We start from the raw sequence: 19,642 nt of genomic DNA, 5'->3' as shown, positions 1-19,642 counted from the left end.
GCGAGGCCTGGGGAAGGGGCCGATCCTGCGATTGGAGATTGATGGGGGTCAACGCCTGAGGGCTCCCAGTATGTGAGAGAGGGCAGGCTGGGCTGAGGGACACTCCCCCCCGCCCCCGCCCAGTGCACGAATTTCGTGCACCGGGCCCCTAGTTCAATATAATGAAGAAAAGACTTAGATAAGTTTACTATGTATTACTGACAAAACAAACACCCATCCTATATAATAAAGAGGTAATATGCAAATTGACCCTCACAACCTCATGTCACAAGATGGCCTACAGGGGAGGGCAGTTAAGGGGGAGCAGGTCTGCAGGGAAGAGCAGTTGGGGGTGATTGGGCTGGCAGGGGAAGGGCATTTGGGGGAAATTGGGCCAGCAGGAGAGCAGTTTGATGTCAATTATGCCGTCAGGGGAGTGGTTAGGTGTCTATCAGGCCGGTAGGGGAGCAGTTAGGGGGCTATCAGGCTGGCAGGAAGAGTGGTTAAGGGCAGTCAGGCAGCCAGAAAGGCGAGTGGTTAGGAGCCAGCAGTCCTGGATTATGAGAGGGATATCCGACTGCCAGTTTAGGCCCCATCCCTGACCCTAAATTGGCTGTCAGACACCCCCCAAGGGGTCCCAGATTGAAGAGGGTGCAGGCTGGGCTGAGGGACACCCTCCCCCCCCTCCTCCATGCATGAATTTTGTACACCAGGCCTCTACTAAATATAAAAAAGAATGCAGCACTTACTGTTATAATAAAGAAATACATTATGTATAAGAAAAAACTTCAGGAAATAAACAGCTCCATTCCCACAGATAAGGGAATTTTATAAAATAAATGAGAAAATGTATTGCATAAGTTTTTTGAACATTTGTGAATATATGTATTTATCTTTTATATATCAAAATTACTATTCTGCTTTCTTATTTTCATTACAGTTATTACTAGGTATCTGTACTTATAAAAGGGTAATATGCTAATTAGACTGGATAAACTGGACATCTTCTAGATGTCCTTCTGGATGTCCTTCTGGACAAAGCCTCAGTGGCTGCGAGGGCAGAGGGCTGGCGGCACAGGAAAGGTGGCAGTGTAAGAGAGGCAGCGGCATGGGCTGGTCCAGCTCCATGGCCCCTTTCGCAGAGGCAGTGCAGGAGAGGCAGTAGCATGGGCCGGTCCAGCGCCATGGCCCCTTTCGCAGAGGTGGTGCAGGAGAGGCCTTGGCATGGGTTGGTCCAGTGCCACGGCCCTTTCTGCAGAGGCAACGCGGGAGTGGAGGCTGCGCAGTCCCGGTCCCCGTGCTGCCCCTTCCACAGAGGCAATGGCACAGGCCTGGTCCCAGTGTCACGCTTCTGCAGAGGCTGGATGGGATGTGACCTTCTGTGCCTCAACCTCCCACAGTCTCTCCCCCAGCTGGCCTGGCCCCAGATTGCCCCCCACCCACCAGTGGGCAGGGGGTTGGGCCAGTGCTAAGAAGCCAGGACTGAGGGCCGGGAGGTCCAAGGGCCAGCAGCTGTGGCAGCCAGCAGTGGCAACAGCAGTGGGGTGATGGGGGTGGCGACTTCCCCTGATCGACTCTGTTGCCTCCTGCCTGAGGGAGGCCAGACTTCAGCTTTGGCCTATGGGGAGTGGGCCTAAGCCATCAGTAGGACATCCCCTGAGGGCTCTCAGACTATGAGAGGGGGCAGGCCGAGCTGAGGGACCCCTCCAGTGCATGAATTTTTGTGCACCGGGCCTTTAGTTTACTTATAATTTCATATATCCTTTGTAGATGTGCTCATCTTCTTTAGAGAGGCCCTACACAACTTAGCAATTAATTTTTCTAAACTTCAACAAGCCAACTTCTGTTGACTCTTCGTATTATTTATGTCTTGTTTTCCATGGTTACTTTCCATAAGGGAAAAATGTCCTTATTCTTTACAAGTGCAAATTTAACTTCAAGCTTTTGTCCTAATAAATATAAAAAGTGAACTGAATGTTTCAGGGAAAAACACGTGCCTGTGAAATGTTTTATTGATGCACATTTCAAAAGGAAATATTTACAGAGTTTTCTAATTCCTTTATTTGTGCCTTTCTGTTTGTTGTTTTAGACTTCTGGCTCTAATATATTTTTGGAGTTTGTGTATGGAATCTAATGTAGATCCAGAAATAAGATTTATTATTTCAGCAAAACAATATTAACATAATAGCAATATTTTAGATTTACTGTAAGTGACATAAATTAACTTTTTATAATGTATGCATGAATGCCTTTTCTGTTTTTCATTAGTCATAGCTGACTACCAAGCCTTAGGAAAGCAATGCTGAGGAAAATTATATATGTGCATAGGAGTGTCTAAATATATGTAGGAATACATGTGTGTGTGTGTGTGTGTGTGTGTATTTGCACACCAATAGTCAATTGGAAAAAAAATAGATGCTTTGTTCTTTTCATTTATTTATTTTTTTTAAATATATTTTATTGATTTTTTTTTTACAGAGAGGAAGGGAGAGAGATAGTTAGAAACATTGATGAGAGAGAAACATCGATCAGCTGCCTCCTGCACATCTCCTACTGGGGATGTGCCTGCAACGCAGGTACATGCCCTTGACCGGAATTGAACCTGGGACCTTTCAGTCCGCAGGCCGACGCTCTATCCACTGAGCCAAACCAGTTTCGGCTGTTCTTTTCATTTAAATGTCAGTTTTTCACTACCCTCTCAGAGCATTTATAAAAATTATAGTTAACTTCAGTAGTCTATATTTTTACACAATTTCATATTAAACCTTTTATAATTGAGCATGTGATAACAGTCTCACCACAGTCCCTTCATTCTTACATTTTCTAGTTTACAAGATGTATTTTCTAACATTTAACCAACATTTATATTTCTCTACAACATGGATTCAGATACGTTTTTTTATTTGAAAGTCAAATGTTCCTTTGCTCTCATGAAAGTGACATTTGTTTTATACTTTTGGAGCTGTTTTTTTACTGCAGTTAGCAGGAAAATTGCAAAATTTCACAGACACTTTCAGTATTTAATTTTTAAGGTTATAAGCCAAAGTAAAAACAATAATAAATTTCAGGAAGAGTACTTATATGGAAACATTACAACTTAAGATGGATTTTTTCATCCAGTATATTAGTCATAATATCATAGTGTTTAAATAAACCTGAATTCACACTTGAGGAGCTTCCATCTTTGGGGGAAAATGAAGCTTCTAATATCCTATTTTGTCTCTCTCCCTGAAAAATCATCCAGGATTTTTAAAAGCATAAGTCAAAAACATTGCAGCTTTACTCTGGGTTCTCTATAAGAGAAAATCCAAAACCCCATTTCCAATAAGATTTTGTTTGACCTTAAAGATTAATGACAGATATTCATCAAGTACAGTCTACATCAAGTACATATTCATCAAGTACAATACTTTCGTGAACTCTCTAATTCAGTTGTTACCAAAAGCATCTGATAATAACACTCATGTGAGAGCTTATGAAGAAATAAAGATTTCTGGGCCCTGCCTCTGCTATAGGGATGAGCTAGGAATCTAAATGTTTACAGAGGCCCCAGCTAATGTGAATAATAAGCAAGTGAGAAAGATTACTCTAATTGTCTCCCAAGTCAAAAGTAAGTTTTTGAAACTAAGTGTTAATTTTGAATTTTTATAAGTCAAAATGGAATATATTCTAATTCGTTAGAACTTTGGTTGACTTCTAATTTGCCAATAGAAGTCAGTATGAATCAATGTCTCCAAAGTTTAGATTTTAATAAGCTTGTCAATTATCTTATGAACACTAGAAGGTAAACACATATTAGTTTTCAACAAATTTTAAATTTTAATAATAGATTTAACTAGTTAGGACACAGATTATCCATTCACTCATGTGTCCAGTAGGCATTTATTGTCTACTCTATGCAGATGTATGGGGAAAAGGATCTCAGCATGACACAGTGGCTCCAAGAACTCCCAATCTAATGAAGAGCTTGAGACAGGTGGAAGAACTTTGTTTTCAAGTCAGCTTATTTTGAAGAATCAATACATAACCTACCCAGTATACTATCTGATAAGACAACTCTAGGAAATAAGTAGAGCATAGGTTATGTCCATTTCATAAAAGTCCATGACTCTCCAATGGGAAAATAGATTTCCTGGTCCTTGGAGACTTCCTTTGTTTTCTCAACATTAATGTGAAAAACAAGCAGCAAGTCACAATTCTCATTTATAAAGCTTCCATAATGTGTATTGGAGGATATATTCAAATTTGACAGTAACTACAAGGCATCCTTCCTTTCTGCTGAAGCTGTCACCCTCCATTAGCTGAAATTAAATTTGAATATTTAAAACCTGGAAACTCCAGCTCATCAGTGAGGCAGACTGAAGGAGACATGGGTCCAGTAGTCAATAGCCAGGCTCTTCTTTTGAAATTTGACCTGGCTCAGAAATTTAAAACCTGAAGAAGCCCTTTGGAGGGAAACAGATGGAATCTTCCGTGGCAACCACTGAGGAGGATGCCAGCAGGAGGAAAATGAAAGGGGTGAATTGGCCTTGCAAGGTGGAACAGCCCCCAGTTTTTGAGCAGCAGGAGCAAAGAGAGCTTCTCTCCGTCTCGCAGGGAGATCATGAGTTTCATGCACTCAGAGCTCTGTTACTGCTTCAAATAAGGCAGGGAAGGAGGGAAAGTAGCTGCTTTTCTGAAAGCAATTTTCAATAACTACTTGACTACACAAAACACTCAACTTCAAAAATAACAAGTGAGCTGTGCCCTTACATGATGGAGATTTATATGTAGCCACAGTAGAGTGCTTACTGAGGTATTTGGTGAGTGAATTAGTTAGAACTAAGTTAAAAAGATGAGGATATAGTTTGTTTTCTAAAAATAAGGACAGTCTTATTTAAATAACCACCATCTGGTATCATGGTTATTTAGAATTTTATCTGCTTTTTTCCTTGTTGTAATTCAATATTATGGGACCTGACTAAGATATGGCTGGTGTGAAGAATGCAAAATTGCCTATAGTTACATAAATGTGGTGGTATTTTCAAACTCCAGATATTACCTGAAAAGGTTGCTATTTTGACATAGTGTAAAGTTTAATGACGAGCTCACCCTTTTTAATTTTAAATTGTAGGGTGGGAAAGTAGGTTGAGAAAAAGTAGGTTTATTGTCATTCTTATGAAAAATAATACAATAACTAATAAATAATAACATAAGAATAAACTCTGTTTTTCATATACTCACAACTGTAAATCTGCCCAGGAGTAGAGAGAGGGAGATAATAAGAGTTAATGTCATGATTCCACTTTTAGTGCTATAAAAACTACATAGAAGTAAAGATTTAAAAATGGTGTTCTTTAAGACTGAATGGAGGTCTGCTAACTGATGAGAGACAAAATATTTATTGAAACAATGTAAATAAGAGGTCCAGTTATTTTCATAATATATATAGTATACCAATTACAAAACTCAAGGAAGTCCTATAAATCCTCATTTAGCATTTGTAATTCATGCTCTCGCCAAAAATAGAATGGGATCTCTGTAAATTTTGCAAGGTCTCTGAGCAAGAAGGCCACAATCTCATGAAATATTCCAGTATAGAATTGATATAGCAAAGTGAAAGTTGTTTGCAGTTCTAGATCTGCCTGCTGGATTGGGAAAGGATAAGCACATTGAACAAACTTAAATTTGCAAAGTAGCCTATTGTCACCAGTGAGCAGAGTGGCAGTTGTGAAGGTGCACAGAGAACAACATGATGGAGACTCTTCTCAGAATCAGTTGTGAAGTGGGGGCTTGGGGTCAGGAACAAGGCAAACAACTGGGTGCACCTTCAGAGGCAAATAGATAGGACTGTCTTCCATTTCCATGTTTACATGAATACAGGTGTCCTGCCTACCTAAAGATGTCTGTTCCTGAACCTAGCATAAAGAAGGATTTAGGAGCAGGAGAGGAAGAGAGGAATAGGAAGTGTGTTTATGGGTTGGAGAGGGTTAGTAACTTAAATAATTACAATTCAAGAATCAAGTAACTAGCTACATGGTAGAAATAAAAGGTAACCTAAAGTGACAGACTAGCTATAGGAACAATCAGAGGCCATTGTATGTTAAGGAGCTCATTAATTTTAAGAAGTTTTATTTGGAGACAATAGAAAACTAGTTGTCTTTCTTCAAGGATTGATTTAAAGTTGCAAAGAAGATTTTTTGTTTGTTATTTTATAGTCTATAATATTAAAGATTAGCAATGTGAAATATATGGTTAATTTTGGCTAATGAAGCCTTTACATTTCTTAGGTGGTATTTGGATTCTTTTAATCTTCTTTATTTAAATCAAAATTAAAGTGCTTGTTTAAGGACAAGCGCTTTTAGGTAGTAGAAAAAAACACAAGTAAATATCAAGCACAAAATCCATAAAACTCAATAATTTGGGGGCTGATTGCTCTTATGACTCATATTTAGTGACAGATAACATCCCAGCACAGGTGCTATGAAACATCATTCTCAATAAGTTAATGGAGAAAGAGGAAAACAATGTAGGAAATACAATGAGTAATGAATATGTGTTTCTTCTTTGTGTTATTTTATGTCCTTAAAACCCAGAACACCTTTATTTTCAAAAAATATGATAAACTACCTAAAATGTGAAAACATGTAGTTTTTTTAACAGATGTTCTGCATGAATGAAAAAAAGATGTGTGAAAAACACAAGAAATGTGTATATAATAGTGTTATTAAAGTAAAATGTTTATAAATAAAAAATAACATTTTTATTATTATACTAGAGGCCTGGTGCATGAAATTCATGAATTGGGGAAGAGGGTCCCTCAGCCTGGCCTGCACCATCTCCAATCTGGGACCCCTCAGGGGATGTCCAGCTGCCCTGTGGGATGGGGCCTAAACGGGCAGTCAGACATCCCTCTCACAATCCTGGACCGCTGGCTCCTAACTGCTTGCCTGCCTGCCTATTGCCCCTAACCACTCTACCTACCTGCCTGATCACCCCTAACTGCCTCTGCTTGCCGGCCTAATTGCCCCCTAACTGGTCCCCTGTCAACCTGGTCACCCCCTAACTGCCCCCCTGCTGTCCTGGCTGCCCCCTAACTGCCTCCCTCCTGGCCTGGTCACCCCCTAACTGTCTGAAAGAAAGTCAGATGTCAGGAAGATGTCTGATTAACCCAGTTTAATTAGCATATTACCCTTTTATTAGTATAGATGCTTTGGGGCCTTGATTTCCCAATGCTTAAATGCTGAAAGCCTTAAAATTGTCTTATTTTTATTTTCCTAATCAGCCATCACTCATTAGAAATTAATAAAAATATCTGCACTGAAAATTCTGAATATCTCACATATATGATTGATTTACATATTATTAGACACAATCATCTATACTAATAAAAGGGTAATATGCTAATTAGGCCAGACATCTTCTGGACGTCCTTCCAGACAAAGTCATGGTGGCAGTGGCCAAGGCAGAGGCAGTTAGGGGCTATCAGGCCAGCAAGGAAAGGAAGCTAAGGGTGATCAGGCCTGCAGGGTAGCAGTTAGGGGCAATCAGGCCAGCAAGGGAACAGTTAGGGGCATTAGGCCAGCAGGCAGAGTGGTTAGAGGTGATCAGGCATGCAGGCAAGTGGTTAGGAGCCAGCGGTTCCAGATTGCGAGAGGGTGCAGGACAGACTGAGGGCCTCCCCCTTGCAAGAATTTTGTGCACTGGGCCTCTAGTACAACAATATTCCTCAGTAGAAAATAATTATTTATTATCTTATTTAGGTCATCCTTGTATTACTACTATGAGGGACCCATCAAGTGTTAGACCAAGTAGGACACTATGCAATGACCAAACTATTAACATATAAAATGTATATATATTGATTGTTGATAGACTTGGAATGGTCAAGAAAATAAAACTTTAATAAATGATTTAAAATTCAAGTATTTTATCATTTACTAAATGGCAGTAATGAAGCCAATAAGGAACTTATCTAAGAAAAATTGTTAATATTTTTGTTAGAAAAATGGGAATGTCCTATTTAATGGGAATCTAGTAGTTATCTGTCCTGCCATGAAATCAAGTACTCAATCAGTCTGAGTAAGACAGAATCCATGTCATTATTTTGGTGGTTGAAACTATGCATTGACCATTGGCTAGAATACAACAACAACAACAACAACAAAATGAATACAATTCCTTTCTTAATAAAATTCCAAGCAACTAATATTTTGACTTTTTAATATAATATTCTTTTGAAGGTAAAAAGAACCTTTCAAGAACACTAATTCTACATGGTGCACATGCCATTTTTACTATCCACCATCACACCTTCAGCTGCAGTATATTGAGCATTTAAAAGTCTTTACCACTTTCAAAATGAATTAATATTCCAGTCTTTTCTACTTTTCTTTAGCTTAAATCTAAAAAACACTAAAAGATACTTGTTATAGTTCCATGTTTATGTGAAACTATAACAAGATTTCTGACTCTGCCACACCCTCTAAAGTGACCCACTGGCTAGTGATTCTGATGTATTTCCTTTTATTGGATCTCAAAGTAAAATTGGATTAGGATGCATGGAGTGCTCTCGAGACACACATTAGTATTAAGCCCCTTGGGGATCTTATAAAAAAAGGCAACACATTTCTCATCATTACAGAGTTTCTGGTGTAGCTAGAAACGCAAAACTGATTAAAAGATAACTTTGAAAAATAAAAGATGAATCCAGTGATTATAGCTGTATGAAGGGGCACTCCCCCCAGTTTTTCTGCAGCTGTGAACAGGTGACCAAACCTAAGAAGACTGAACACAGGAATTAACTTCCAGCTCTCCATTAAAGCTAGAAACAAACTTAATTTTGTACAGATAAATGAAATATTAAATAGTTAATAATAGTTAAAAGAGGACGTTTTTCATAAGAGTGAAAATAATATTACTTTTACATAGCAAAATAGCACTTTTGTTTCTTACTTTTGGTAGTTCACCAATAGCTCTAAGTAATAGCAAAGTTGACGTTTACCTCCTGATAGCGAGTATATTTTAATAATCAATATGCCCTCAGATCTTTGACACAAAATCATCCAGAATTCAGCTCAGACCAAAGCAGAGTTTGCACCTGCTCAGCTCAGGCAAGGATTCCCTATGTTCTTCCCATAGGATTGTCAGATTTAGGAAAGAAAATAAAGGATGCCCTTTAAATACGAATTTCAGATAAACAATGAATAATTTTTAGTATATGTATATCTCATAACGTATATCTCACAACCCCATTTCCATTAAAGATCCCCTAGATCTTCCAGCTGAGTTAGCCGGTCTCCTGAGAATGCACAGAAGAACAGAAGATAAAGGAGAAAGCCTTCCTTCTTGCCTAGGCGTACACACACACACACACACACACACACACACACACACACTCACTCACTCTGTCTCAGCTCTGAACTCCCCCTTTGCTGCTTCATCACTCATCTCCAGGATTATCTTCTGCCTCTCCTGATACTCTTTTCTCCTCAGCGCCAGTTTGGTTGAGCCCCATGCTGAATGCTTAAATCACTGCTGTGCTCATACATGTGTCTCTGTACTAAGTCATTTCTGACCAAGACAATATAAAACCCTTCAGAGACGTGGAGTGACAAAAGGTTCTTAATGTGGGATGAGAATTATCAGCCACCAATTTCTCTACTGCCCCATCATCTACATATCTACTGTGAAGGGATACAGTCAGACTATAGATTGTTCTGATAAAATGCAAATGCCGGGTGTGATTTAGGAAATTTTAAGAGATGAGCACTGGGCTTCAATAGAGAGGCAGGCTACCTGTACTTTTTAGAAAAAAAGGAAAGGCATTTCTGCAATTCTGATGTTAGACTGAAAAGAAAAGGTTAGATGCTCTTAGTTTCTGACAACACTTGGTAATATCTCGTGGCGATATCTTTGAAAAGGAGATGATTTTCCAGTTCTAATTTTTCTGCAAGCATATTTCTTACGGCACTTAAAATCTGAGTGCTAGAGGACAGATAGTGCAAATATATTGCCTCGGTGTAGAATGACATATTTTATGTTCCATAAATCTTTACAGGCAGTCATCCTATGTGATATATTTCCTAGGATATTCCTGTTACTTAAGGAAACTTTCATCACAAAAGGAGTTAAATGTGGTGGTGTGTCCCACCTACTGACTTTTAGGCTGAGCATTCTAAATGCCCGCGAGTTTAGGAGAAAGAAGATAACAGTAGACAGAGTCAGTGTCTTCTGATTTTCCTCTGGGTGATTTTCCAGGGTCACACCTAGTAACAAAGGTCATGTGAATTTCTCAGTGAGGCTCTTCCAGCTCTTTCTAGGAAGCTGCCAGGTCTCCAACTCCCTGGAGTTCAGGTTATGAAAGAAAACCACAGATGGAATGGAAGTGGCTGCTCTGTCCCCAGTCCCTTTCCACTTTCCCCTGACCGGGTTGTATCTTAGCAAATCCTTGGTTGAAATTGTCGCTTTCACACTGGACTAGGAAATTACAAGTGTAACCTATGCCAGCTTTCCAGTAATAGAGAAGTTGGTATGACTATGGAGAGATAGAGCCCTTAATCCCATATCTCTTTGGGTCAGTTGACCCCTTCTATGTGAGACCAGAAGTTATAAGTTCTCAAAAATACTCCCAAAGATATGCCATTTCCTCCTCTTTCCCAACACTTCAACCCCCATAGTGCCAGGAAAGAATGAATTTTAGAAAGAGATTTCAGCTCTTTACCAATCCAGAATTGTATATCAGCCAACCAACTTTCACATCAATTACAGGAAAATGACAGAGAACACGTGACAATTTCAAAAGTAATAAATGACCCTTTATAGCCAGGGTAGAAAAAAATACAACATATTTGCATTTGGGGCCAATTATATTTAAAATATCCCATTGGTGCATTTTAACGATAAAAAAAAAAAGTCTAACAGAAAGAACAATAGATTGCAAAATAGTACTGCAAGAATTCTAAGTGAATATAAAATTTCTGGCTAAGTAAAAATTTTTGGAATATAATCAGAGATTTATATACAGTCTAAGCATGAAGCAAATCCAGATCAGTTCAGTGAAATGTAGCATTCCCTTAAGCCAAAGACCTAGATTTTTGCATAATTACAAAAGAGAGCCCATTTCAGAATCACCAGAAACCTCCTGAGAGCAACAATGAGAGTGGAATAATGTTCTCAGAGAATCCATATATTAATTTCAATGGTTGAAAATGATTCATGCGCAGGTGGAAGAAAGACATGGAGCTAGTCTCCATGTTTTTTCTTTTCACTCCCCCATCAAGCAAAAATGTTCTATAATTGGACCTTTGAAGTTAAATCCTTGGATGGGCAATTTGAAAGCTTTATTTAATTTCATTGAGGTAGCTTGGAAAATGAAGAAATCTCTGAAGCAACCAGGGTCCAGACTTTTAAAAGGGCTTAGAAACAAAACAACATTTTGAAAGGAACACAGAAAAGTTGGCATCCAATATGAAATATGATGCAGAATTATTTATATATGTCACCATGCTCTACAGCTTTCAGAAAACCTGACTGCAGTTTCTCTGATTTTAAATTAATCCTCAGTAGATGGCCAAAGTAATATTCCCCAAAGAATGTGTAAGCCTTTGCAAAAAATGACATTAAAGAAATATGGAAGAATAAAGATGTGGAATTGTTTTGTTACTAAAATATGAAACAGAACAAGTAATACTAGTTGTTTGATATATTTATTAAGTTTTTGTCCATGAGAATAAATACTATCCAGGAAATAAAAACAAGAGCAAGTAAAAATGGAATAGAACCTAAGAGTAGAAAACGTAGATAGTGTACTCCAGGACTACAATAAATACATTACAATAGGTTGCCAAGTCAGGATTTAATCAAAGAATCCGAAAAGGCTGAGATAATAACTAATCTTGTCACAAGTCTGGCACATGATATGAGAAAGTTTTAGTTACGATCCTTTCAGACAACTGAGGTCCCTTTTCAGACTAATCAATGTTACAAATATAAAAAGTCCGCTAACCTTGCAACATTAATTGCTCATTGCAAAGTTTGGAAGTTCACAATTCCACTTATTTCTGACACCAATTGCAGGTTCAGAGGTCCCTAAGACCACCTCAGGTTGGATAATTCACTAGAAGGACTCACAGAGCTTGTTTAAAACTACTCTCACAGTTACACTTCATGACAGCGACAGGTTTCAGATAAAAATTAGCCAAGCATATGGAGCAGAGTCCAGAAGAGGTCCAGGCGTGAGCTTTCTGCTCTCTCTCAGCGGAGTCCCGGACGGTGCTGCCAACCAGGCAAACTCACCTCAGCCCTGAGGGCAGAATGTTTATGGAAGCTCAGTCACATAGACATGGCTCAGTGCTTCCATGGTGACTTCAGTCTCCAGCCCCAAAGGCCCCACCGTAACTCCCATTGTTGGTGTGGGCTATTTGGTGTGGCCTAAAGCCCCCACATAAACAGATCCTATTATAATTCGGGACTTTCCAAGGGAGTTAATTTTTCCCCCAGTAGCTGAAGACAAAGGTCAAACATCCCTTTGGGTAAGGTTAGTCTTTCATTACACAAAGTTGTATGATCTATGGTATACACTGCTCACCGGAATGACACGTATCTACAGGTGTTATGACTAAACTAGATTTGACACATCCTGAACTATGCAGAAATTTTCACCTGCTAGCACACTGTTTCAGGAGGGTGTGGCCTTACTTCATCAGCACTTTTTAAAATATATTTTATTGATTTTTTTAACAAACAGAGAGGAAGGAAGAGGGATAGAGAGTGAGAAACATCGATCAGCTGCCTCCTGCACACCCCCCACTGGGGATGTGCCTGCAACAGAGGTACATGCCCTTGACCAGTATGGAGCCTGGGACCCTTCAGTCCGCAGGCCGATGCTCTATCCATTGAGCCAAACTGGTTAGGGCACCTCCTCAGCACTTTTGCAGGGCAGCAGCGCTACTCAAGATGATTTGGGTTGGCAGACACTGTGGCAGCTCCCTGTCCTCCGTGCTGCTGAGGATTTTTGCTGCAGCATTGTTGGGTGTCCGATAGTGATGACTCATCCCCAGCTCATTCTTCTGCAGGCCGGTGATCAATATAGACTCTTGTTAATACCATCTACTATCTCCAACGATAGTCTTTCAGGATTTTTTTGTTTGTTTATTTGTTTGTTTATTGGGGGTACGTCTTAGAATGGGATTCTTTTCTCGATAGGCACTATTTTCCAAGGAACATTTCCTAGAATATTGGAATTTACCTGAAAACTGGTTTCTTGTTTCCTTATTACATCTGAAAGAATGTACTTATATTTAGACTAATTTTGTTACAGTTTCATTGGTTTAGTGGAATTGATTGTAGAGAAAACCATCAAGAATGATATAGTAGCCATTCAATCATGAAATGGCTTCAGGATGCTGGTAAATTTTCCTAGAAAATTGAATTCACTGAAAATAGCTAGAGTCTATGTCAGCTAAAAGAATCAAACTTTGTTTTCAAACTTTTTATATCCAATCACTAGCAGAAGTTTCACAAGTGAAACTGCCAATAAGAATTTTTTAAAATCTTTATTATTGAAAATATTACATATGTCCTCTTTTTTCCCCATTTTATACAACTAACAGAAACTTTTTAAAAAATAATTTATAACATTTAAAAATAATTTTTATTTTATTTTTTTAATAAAAATCTTTATTTTTTAAATGCTCCTTGAAAGGGCAAAGTAGGTATAAATTAAATTGCAGCTTAGCCTAAAATATATTGATAATCTAATCAGAAAATCAGAAAAAAAAAAGAAGTCTCTCTTATAAACCCTATCCAAATAGATAAATATTATGTTTAACATCATTTGTGCATATTTATTCTGTGAAAATGTTCATAAGGCATTAAGCCACTTAAAACATTGATTCAAGCTATAATAGAAATATTTAACAATCCAAAATATTCAAGGATTGTTGATACTAAGTACATAAAAATGCATTTTATGATGCTGATCTATAAACTAATAAGTATAACTCCATTATGTCACCATAAAAATCAGATTTTATACTTACATAATTCATAAATGGTTACTTTATAAAAAGATACTTAAATCCTAATGTCCACTAAATTTCCACTACTTTTTAAATGCATCATAATTTTAACTAGGAATTTCTATTTTAAATGTCATAAATACAATAAACTGAAATGAAATTGAAATAAATATAAATTTCTACATCTACTATAAATCTATTTTAGAGTAAAAAATTGGGGGAAATCCTGGCTTTAGAGAAATTTTATGAAAAAGTTCAGAGTTTATTTAACCATAAATCAATTAGTCATAACCCAAAATGTAGTATAATAGTTTTAAATCTTAGACTGCATTGACAGAAAGATTGTATCTACAACAAAAGTGTACTCTTTTGAGCCATTGCATACTGTGTCCAAACAAATACCCCAATCAAGTGACAGTTAAACTAGAGGGAAACCAATGGAATGAAATCAAGGTAAGTTTGAAATGCATCTTACTTGAGGAAGTGTTTGATGAACCATGGAAGTTTATCCTTGAATTTGAATTTGAAAGCTTTGTGTTAGTTATTATTAAATATGTAAAAAGTGATGCTGGGTATGTCTTTTTGTTCTTATTGCTTTTGGATACCTAGATTTCTATTTGCATTAAGAATAAAGCACTCAGATCAGTAGATAGAACTTAGGAAGAGACATATTTCCAGGCCAATAGATAGGCAGACATTTGAAGTGTCTATATATACCTGCCCTGTTACATTGACGCTTACCACAGATCGGTGGACAGTTCCATGTCCAAACTAGAGAGGGAATTTGGTGCTGTGCCTTCTCTTCCAAGTCTCAGTTTCTTCCATTTATGGGAAGAATTAAATAAAAACAGAGTTTTTCAGCAATCAGACTGTTCTCTTCTAACTTCTTTATAAGCATTCCAGATGAAGAGGATGCGTAATTGAAATTATGTATGCTAAATAAAGAATGCCTAGCTTTTACACTCCCCTGCTCTCTCCTTCCCCGCGCCCCCACACACATACACCATGCTGCCCTAGAGAGATGAATTTTTTATCTTTGTCCTTTCTCTCTCTTAAGCACATCGGATCAGAATAAATGTATAGCCAATAAAGCCAATGGTACGGTACGTTTGAAGCTATTAACAAGACAAATGCAGAAAACTTGAGAAAGCTTTTTTAACCCATTTATTTCCTTAGTATCTGGAATCCCACATATGGTTTTAGTCTCCACATATCAGAAAAAAGGTAGTGAAATGTAGAGAGGGTGACCTATAGGTCAGAGGGATGAACTGGTGGCCACTTGACACCTTGCTAAAAGACTGACTTGCAGAGCTCAGGGAGGCTGTAAAAAAAAAAAAAAAAAGCTTAAAACTACTCACTATTTGGATGATAGGAAGTAAATTCCAAAAGCTTAGAACAATGGGAATCTCTTTAAAACTTTTAATGACTTAAGTTTAGGACAAATAAAAAGAATTACATCTTCATAAACCAGATGAGTTGCTAATTAAGTAGTATATGCAGAAATTCCCCAAAGGATTTCTGGATATTTGTGGAAGGCAGAGTCATAATACATGACTGCTAAGAGAGGCTGAGCCATGCCCAGCTCTAGGACTTTGTTATGGAGGATACTGCCTCCCTCCAAGTTCCTTGGCTCCTCCTACTGATGACATCTACTCTGGCCTTAATACTCCATTTGTTTCTAACAAAGAATGACAAATCTCAGCTTATAAAAATATTAAGTGTTGCTGGAATATTAAATTTTATCCAGTAGTCTCTGTGCATTGAGATTTGAATCCTCCCTTGAATCTGATTTGAATTTTAACTAGTAGAGTTGATATTAGAAAACAAAATCCAATCTCAGTCACATTGAGGCAGCTGCATTTTCTCCTACATACTCCTAAGTTGTAATTGTGCAAACCTCTCCAAAATACCTTGAGTGCTTTTTTTCTTGAGGCCCCATATGTTGGTTGAAGCCTAAGAGACCCCTGAGCATTATCATGTTTGAGTATGTCAGCACACTTGTCATCAGCTCTGTAAATCTCCTGAAACTGAAACTTGTGCAAATTCCTTTAAAAAACTTCTCAATAAAAGCCACTTTCTCACAACTCATGTTTTCCCTGCTACATGGAGATTTAAGTTTCTCCATCAGCCATTTCAGGCTTGATTTCAATCAAGGGGCTTAAATCTCGAAAGTGTGTATGTGAAAGCACTCTTCTAGAATTCTTAGAGTTTATGAAGCTAACTAAAAACACCAAGTTTGCATTTTTGGCCAGGTGAAACATGGAAATAGCATTCTTAAGCAGGCTCTTCCCAGTGCTAGAGATCAGAAAACAGCATATGTGCCACATGTTTGCACAGCAAGTACAAGATGTCATGCTGGAATTTGCAAATGTGTGCTTTGTGTTTGGTGCTGTGTCATTACTGAGAGAACTCTGAAAATAAGACTGTGTTTTCAGAACTTTTAGATCACAGTTTGGGTGATTCCAATGTGGATCTTGGCTGTTTTTCTGTGGACATTTTTGTTGTAAATCATCCTGTTTTATGAAACTTCATTTAATTTTTTTAATGAGCATGCACATATTTATGGCTTTCATACAGTAAATCAGAAATGTCCTAGCTGTGTGCAATTTCGGAGCTGATGCCATTTCTCTATATGTACTCTCTGTGATAAAGAGAGGAGTATAGGTAATAAGTTGACTATTGCTTCATGGGTTGATAGTTTCTTATGGAAACGTGTACTGAAGACCAGCAACGTAAAAGAAAATTGTTTCTTCCCATATTTCCTCCCCAACAAGTGGCATAAGGCTATATTTTGGACTGTCATAGATCTTGTGATGAAAGTTAATGAATTTTAACTCTATTAATCCCAAAGATATACATTAAGATCTCTAGCAGGGCTCTGAAATTGGATTCTAGTTTTTATATTAAATTGTAACACCACAGTCTCAGTGAAGCATTTGAACCCAATATCATATGTCAGAGAGAAAGTCAGGAAACCATAGTGTGTACTCTCCTATTTTCTGCTGTTGCAATGGCAACCTCTCAAGATTTTGCTAAGCACTTGTATGGTATGTCCTATACATGTGAACGTGTGCTAACAGAGGCACTGCTACTTAGTAACACATTTTAATCCAGAGCTAATTCCTCCTTGGTCAGTGCAAGCCAGAGCATTGCTGAAGATGAAATTTTTATTATATGAATGTGAATTCAGATATGCCAGGAGGATGAATTCTAAATGTGACATAGTTCAGTATTCTCTTCTTCAGCAAATATTTTTCAATAATAGCTTTTGAGATATATTTGGTGTCAAGTTGAAAAATCATTCCCCCACCAGATGTCAGTGGCACTTGTATTTCCCCTCATAATCTTTCCATGAAACCAGCAGAAAGATTACCCCATGTTGTCTGTTGCTTCTATTAATCAGTGTCATGCTGTCTAATGCTTCAGAGAAGAATATCTTTATTTTTTTTTTCTTTCCAGGGAACCTTTTTGATCATGTGGGACTGAACCAACTAAAAATAAAAGGCTATTTTTAAAACATTCCCTTTAGTTTTGGGATGTTCAAAGATACGGGCTAAATATTGTCATTGTTAATGGAGGGTTTTTTTTCACTGCTTTGGGGAAGTTTTATTTTCAGGTCTCCCTTTAGCCATATAGTTATGTTTTGATCTTAAACAAGAAATGAAATTATCTTCTCATTATATGATGCCTCATAAAGTTACAAGGGAAACCTTGAAGTGATTTTTACTATCCTAATAGCTCTAATCCAAAAGTATAAATATGAAACACTTAGAAATACTTAAATAATAAAGGTTCAGAATCCAGGGTTTAAAATAGTAAAGTCTTTAAGACTAAGTATTATAAATACGTGAATTTCTCCAAAAATAATGTATCATTTTATGCCATTCTTATCAGGATCCCAATGTCATCATTTTTAATATTTTTTTAAATCCTCACCAGAGGACATGTTTTTGGGTTTTTATTGATTTTTTAAAGAGAAAGGAAGGGAGAGAAACATTGATATGAGAGAGAAACATTGATCCATTGCCTCCTGTACAAGCCCTGACCAGGGATTGAACCCCCAACCTCAGTATGTGCCTTGACGGGGAATCAAACTCCCAACCTTTTGGTGTATGGGATGATACTCCAACCAACTGAGCCACCTAGCCAGGGCAGGGTCATAGTATTGATTCATTTATCGTGAAGCAGACACTTCTCAAAGTTATTATGAAGGTCTCAAACAAAAGAAGAAAAGGGAGAACAGTCATGTAATGGCAATATCTAAGAGCATATGGGCCCCAATGATCACAACAGTATTGTATGGATCCAGGAATTAATAGAGAAGCAAAGAAAAAAAAATGTAGTTCAGAAACGGCTTTGATTAGGTTGCCTCTCTTGAAGATGGATTCATCTTGCTCTCTATGGAGAAGTGAGCAAAAAGACACTGTGATAGAGACTGTTATGCTCACCAGATATCCATGTTCTCCTCTCTACTTCCCCGTTTTCAGTTGGGCCAGGTTCCTATCATTGATTAAGGCCAGTGAGATGTATCCAGAAATGATGCAAGCTGTTTCCATACCTTGCTCTTTCAGATATCCTGCACAATCTAGCAACCCTCTCCCGCCCTGTCCTTTGTGAGTGTGGAGGCCACATGTTTCAGGTGTGCCTGAAATTTGCAAGCAACCTGGATCTCTGCGTCACCTCTTAGACTACAGCACTTTCAGCACACACTGCCTAACCAGCAGCGCTCTGTGACCAAAGCAAAAAATAAACATTCGTTGTATTTTTAAAAATTCATAGGCAGATAAAATGATAGATCTACATAGATTCCTGCATAACACAAAACAGTTTTGTCTTATTTAACTCTTTTTAAAGATTGACAATTTAATTTTAAAATGATTATTAAAAAGAAGCTGTGTTTGGGCTGGGCTTTAAGAGGCAGGGGTGGGTGGGTGGAAAGAGATCAACCAAAGAACTTGTATGCATAGATGCATAACCCATGGACACAGACAACAGGGTGGAGAAGGCCTGGGACTGGGGGTGGGGGAGCCTAGAAAGACCTATGGGAAAAAAGGGCAGGGGGGGGGACATATGTAATACTTTCAACAATAATGATTTAAAAAGAAAGAAAAAGGAAGAAGCTGCAATATGTTTTTAAAAACATAACATGATTAGTTATCAAATCTCACATGAGGGGGGGACTCCCAATAAGAAAATAATAAAAATAATCCCCAAGAAGCAGCAGCTGTATGATTGATGTTCTTCACTCTCCTTTACCAGGTGTTCCAGGGCAATTTTGACAATGACACCCACAGAAAAAACGTCATCGACCCTCCCATCTATGCGCGGCACATAAGGATCCTTCCCTGGTCCTGGTACGGGAGGATCACGCTGCGGTCGGAGCTGCTGGGCTGCACAGAGCAGGAGTGAGGAGACCCACACCCAGGACCTCCTCTCTGTTCCCTCCTCTCCATCTCCATGGAATGAACTGTGCTAAATCTGTAGGAAGCTGAATGGGGTTTTTCATGAAAAAGTGCTCAAATGATGGTAGGCCACAAACTATCTTTTTAAGGAGGTCTAAGCCTGCCTTTTCAAAGGTTTAAGTTGATTTTTATTATTTAAATTTCTTAAGCAACATCACATAAACTGTGAATTACTTTTCTCACGGTTTCCAATCATTCTCA

General features: G+C 38.1%; 1 protein-coding gene across 1 annotated transcript in view; it reads left to right on the top strand.

Annotated features, from left to right (window-relative positions):
* The window catches only part of EDIL3 (EGF like repeats and discoidin domains 3), a 276,047-nt gene extending 256,405 nt beyond the window's left edge, over positions 1-19,642 (top strand). Inside the window, exon 11 of the mRNA XM_006775580.1 lies at positions 19,239-19,642. Coding sequence (XP_006775643.1) covers positions 19,239-19,388 — 150 coding nt within the window. The 3' untranslated portion in view covers positions 19,389-19,642. The remainder of the gene's footprint in view (positions 1-19,238) is intronic.

Source organism: Myotis davidii, unplaced genomic scaffold (assembly GCF_000327345.1).
Source record: "Myotis davidii unplaced genomic scaffold, ASM32734v1 scaffold44, whole genome shotgun sequence".
In the NCBI taxonomy this organism is placed as follows: domain Eukaryota; kingdom Metazoa; phylum Chordata; class Mammalia; order Chiroptera; family Vespertilionidae; genus Myotis; species Myotis davidii.
This window is presented reverse-complemented; position numbering and strand designations above follow the sequence as displayed.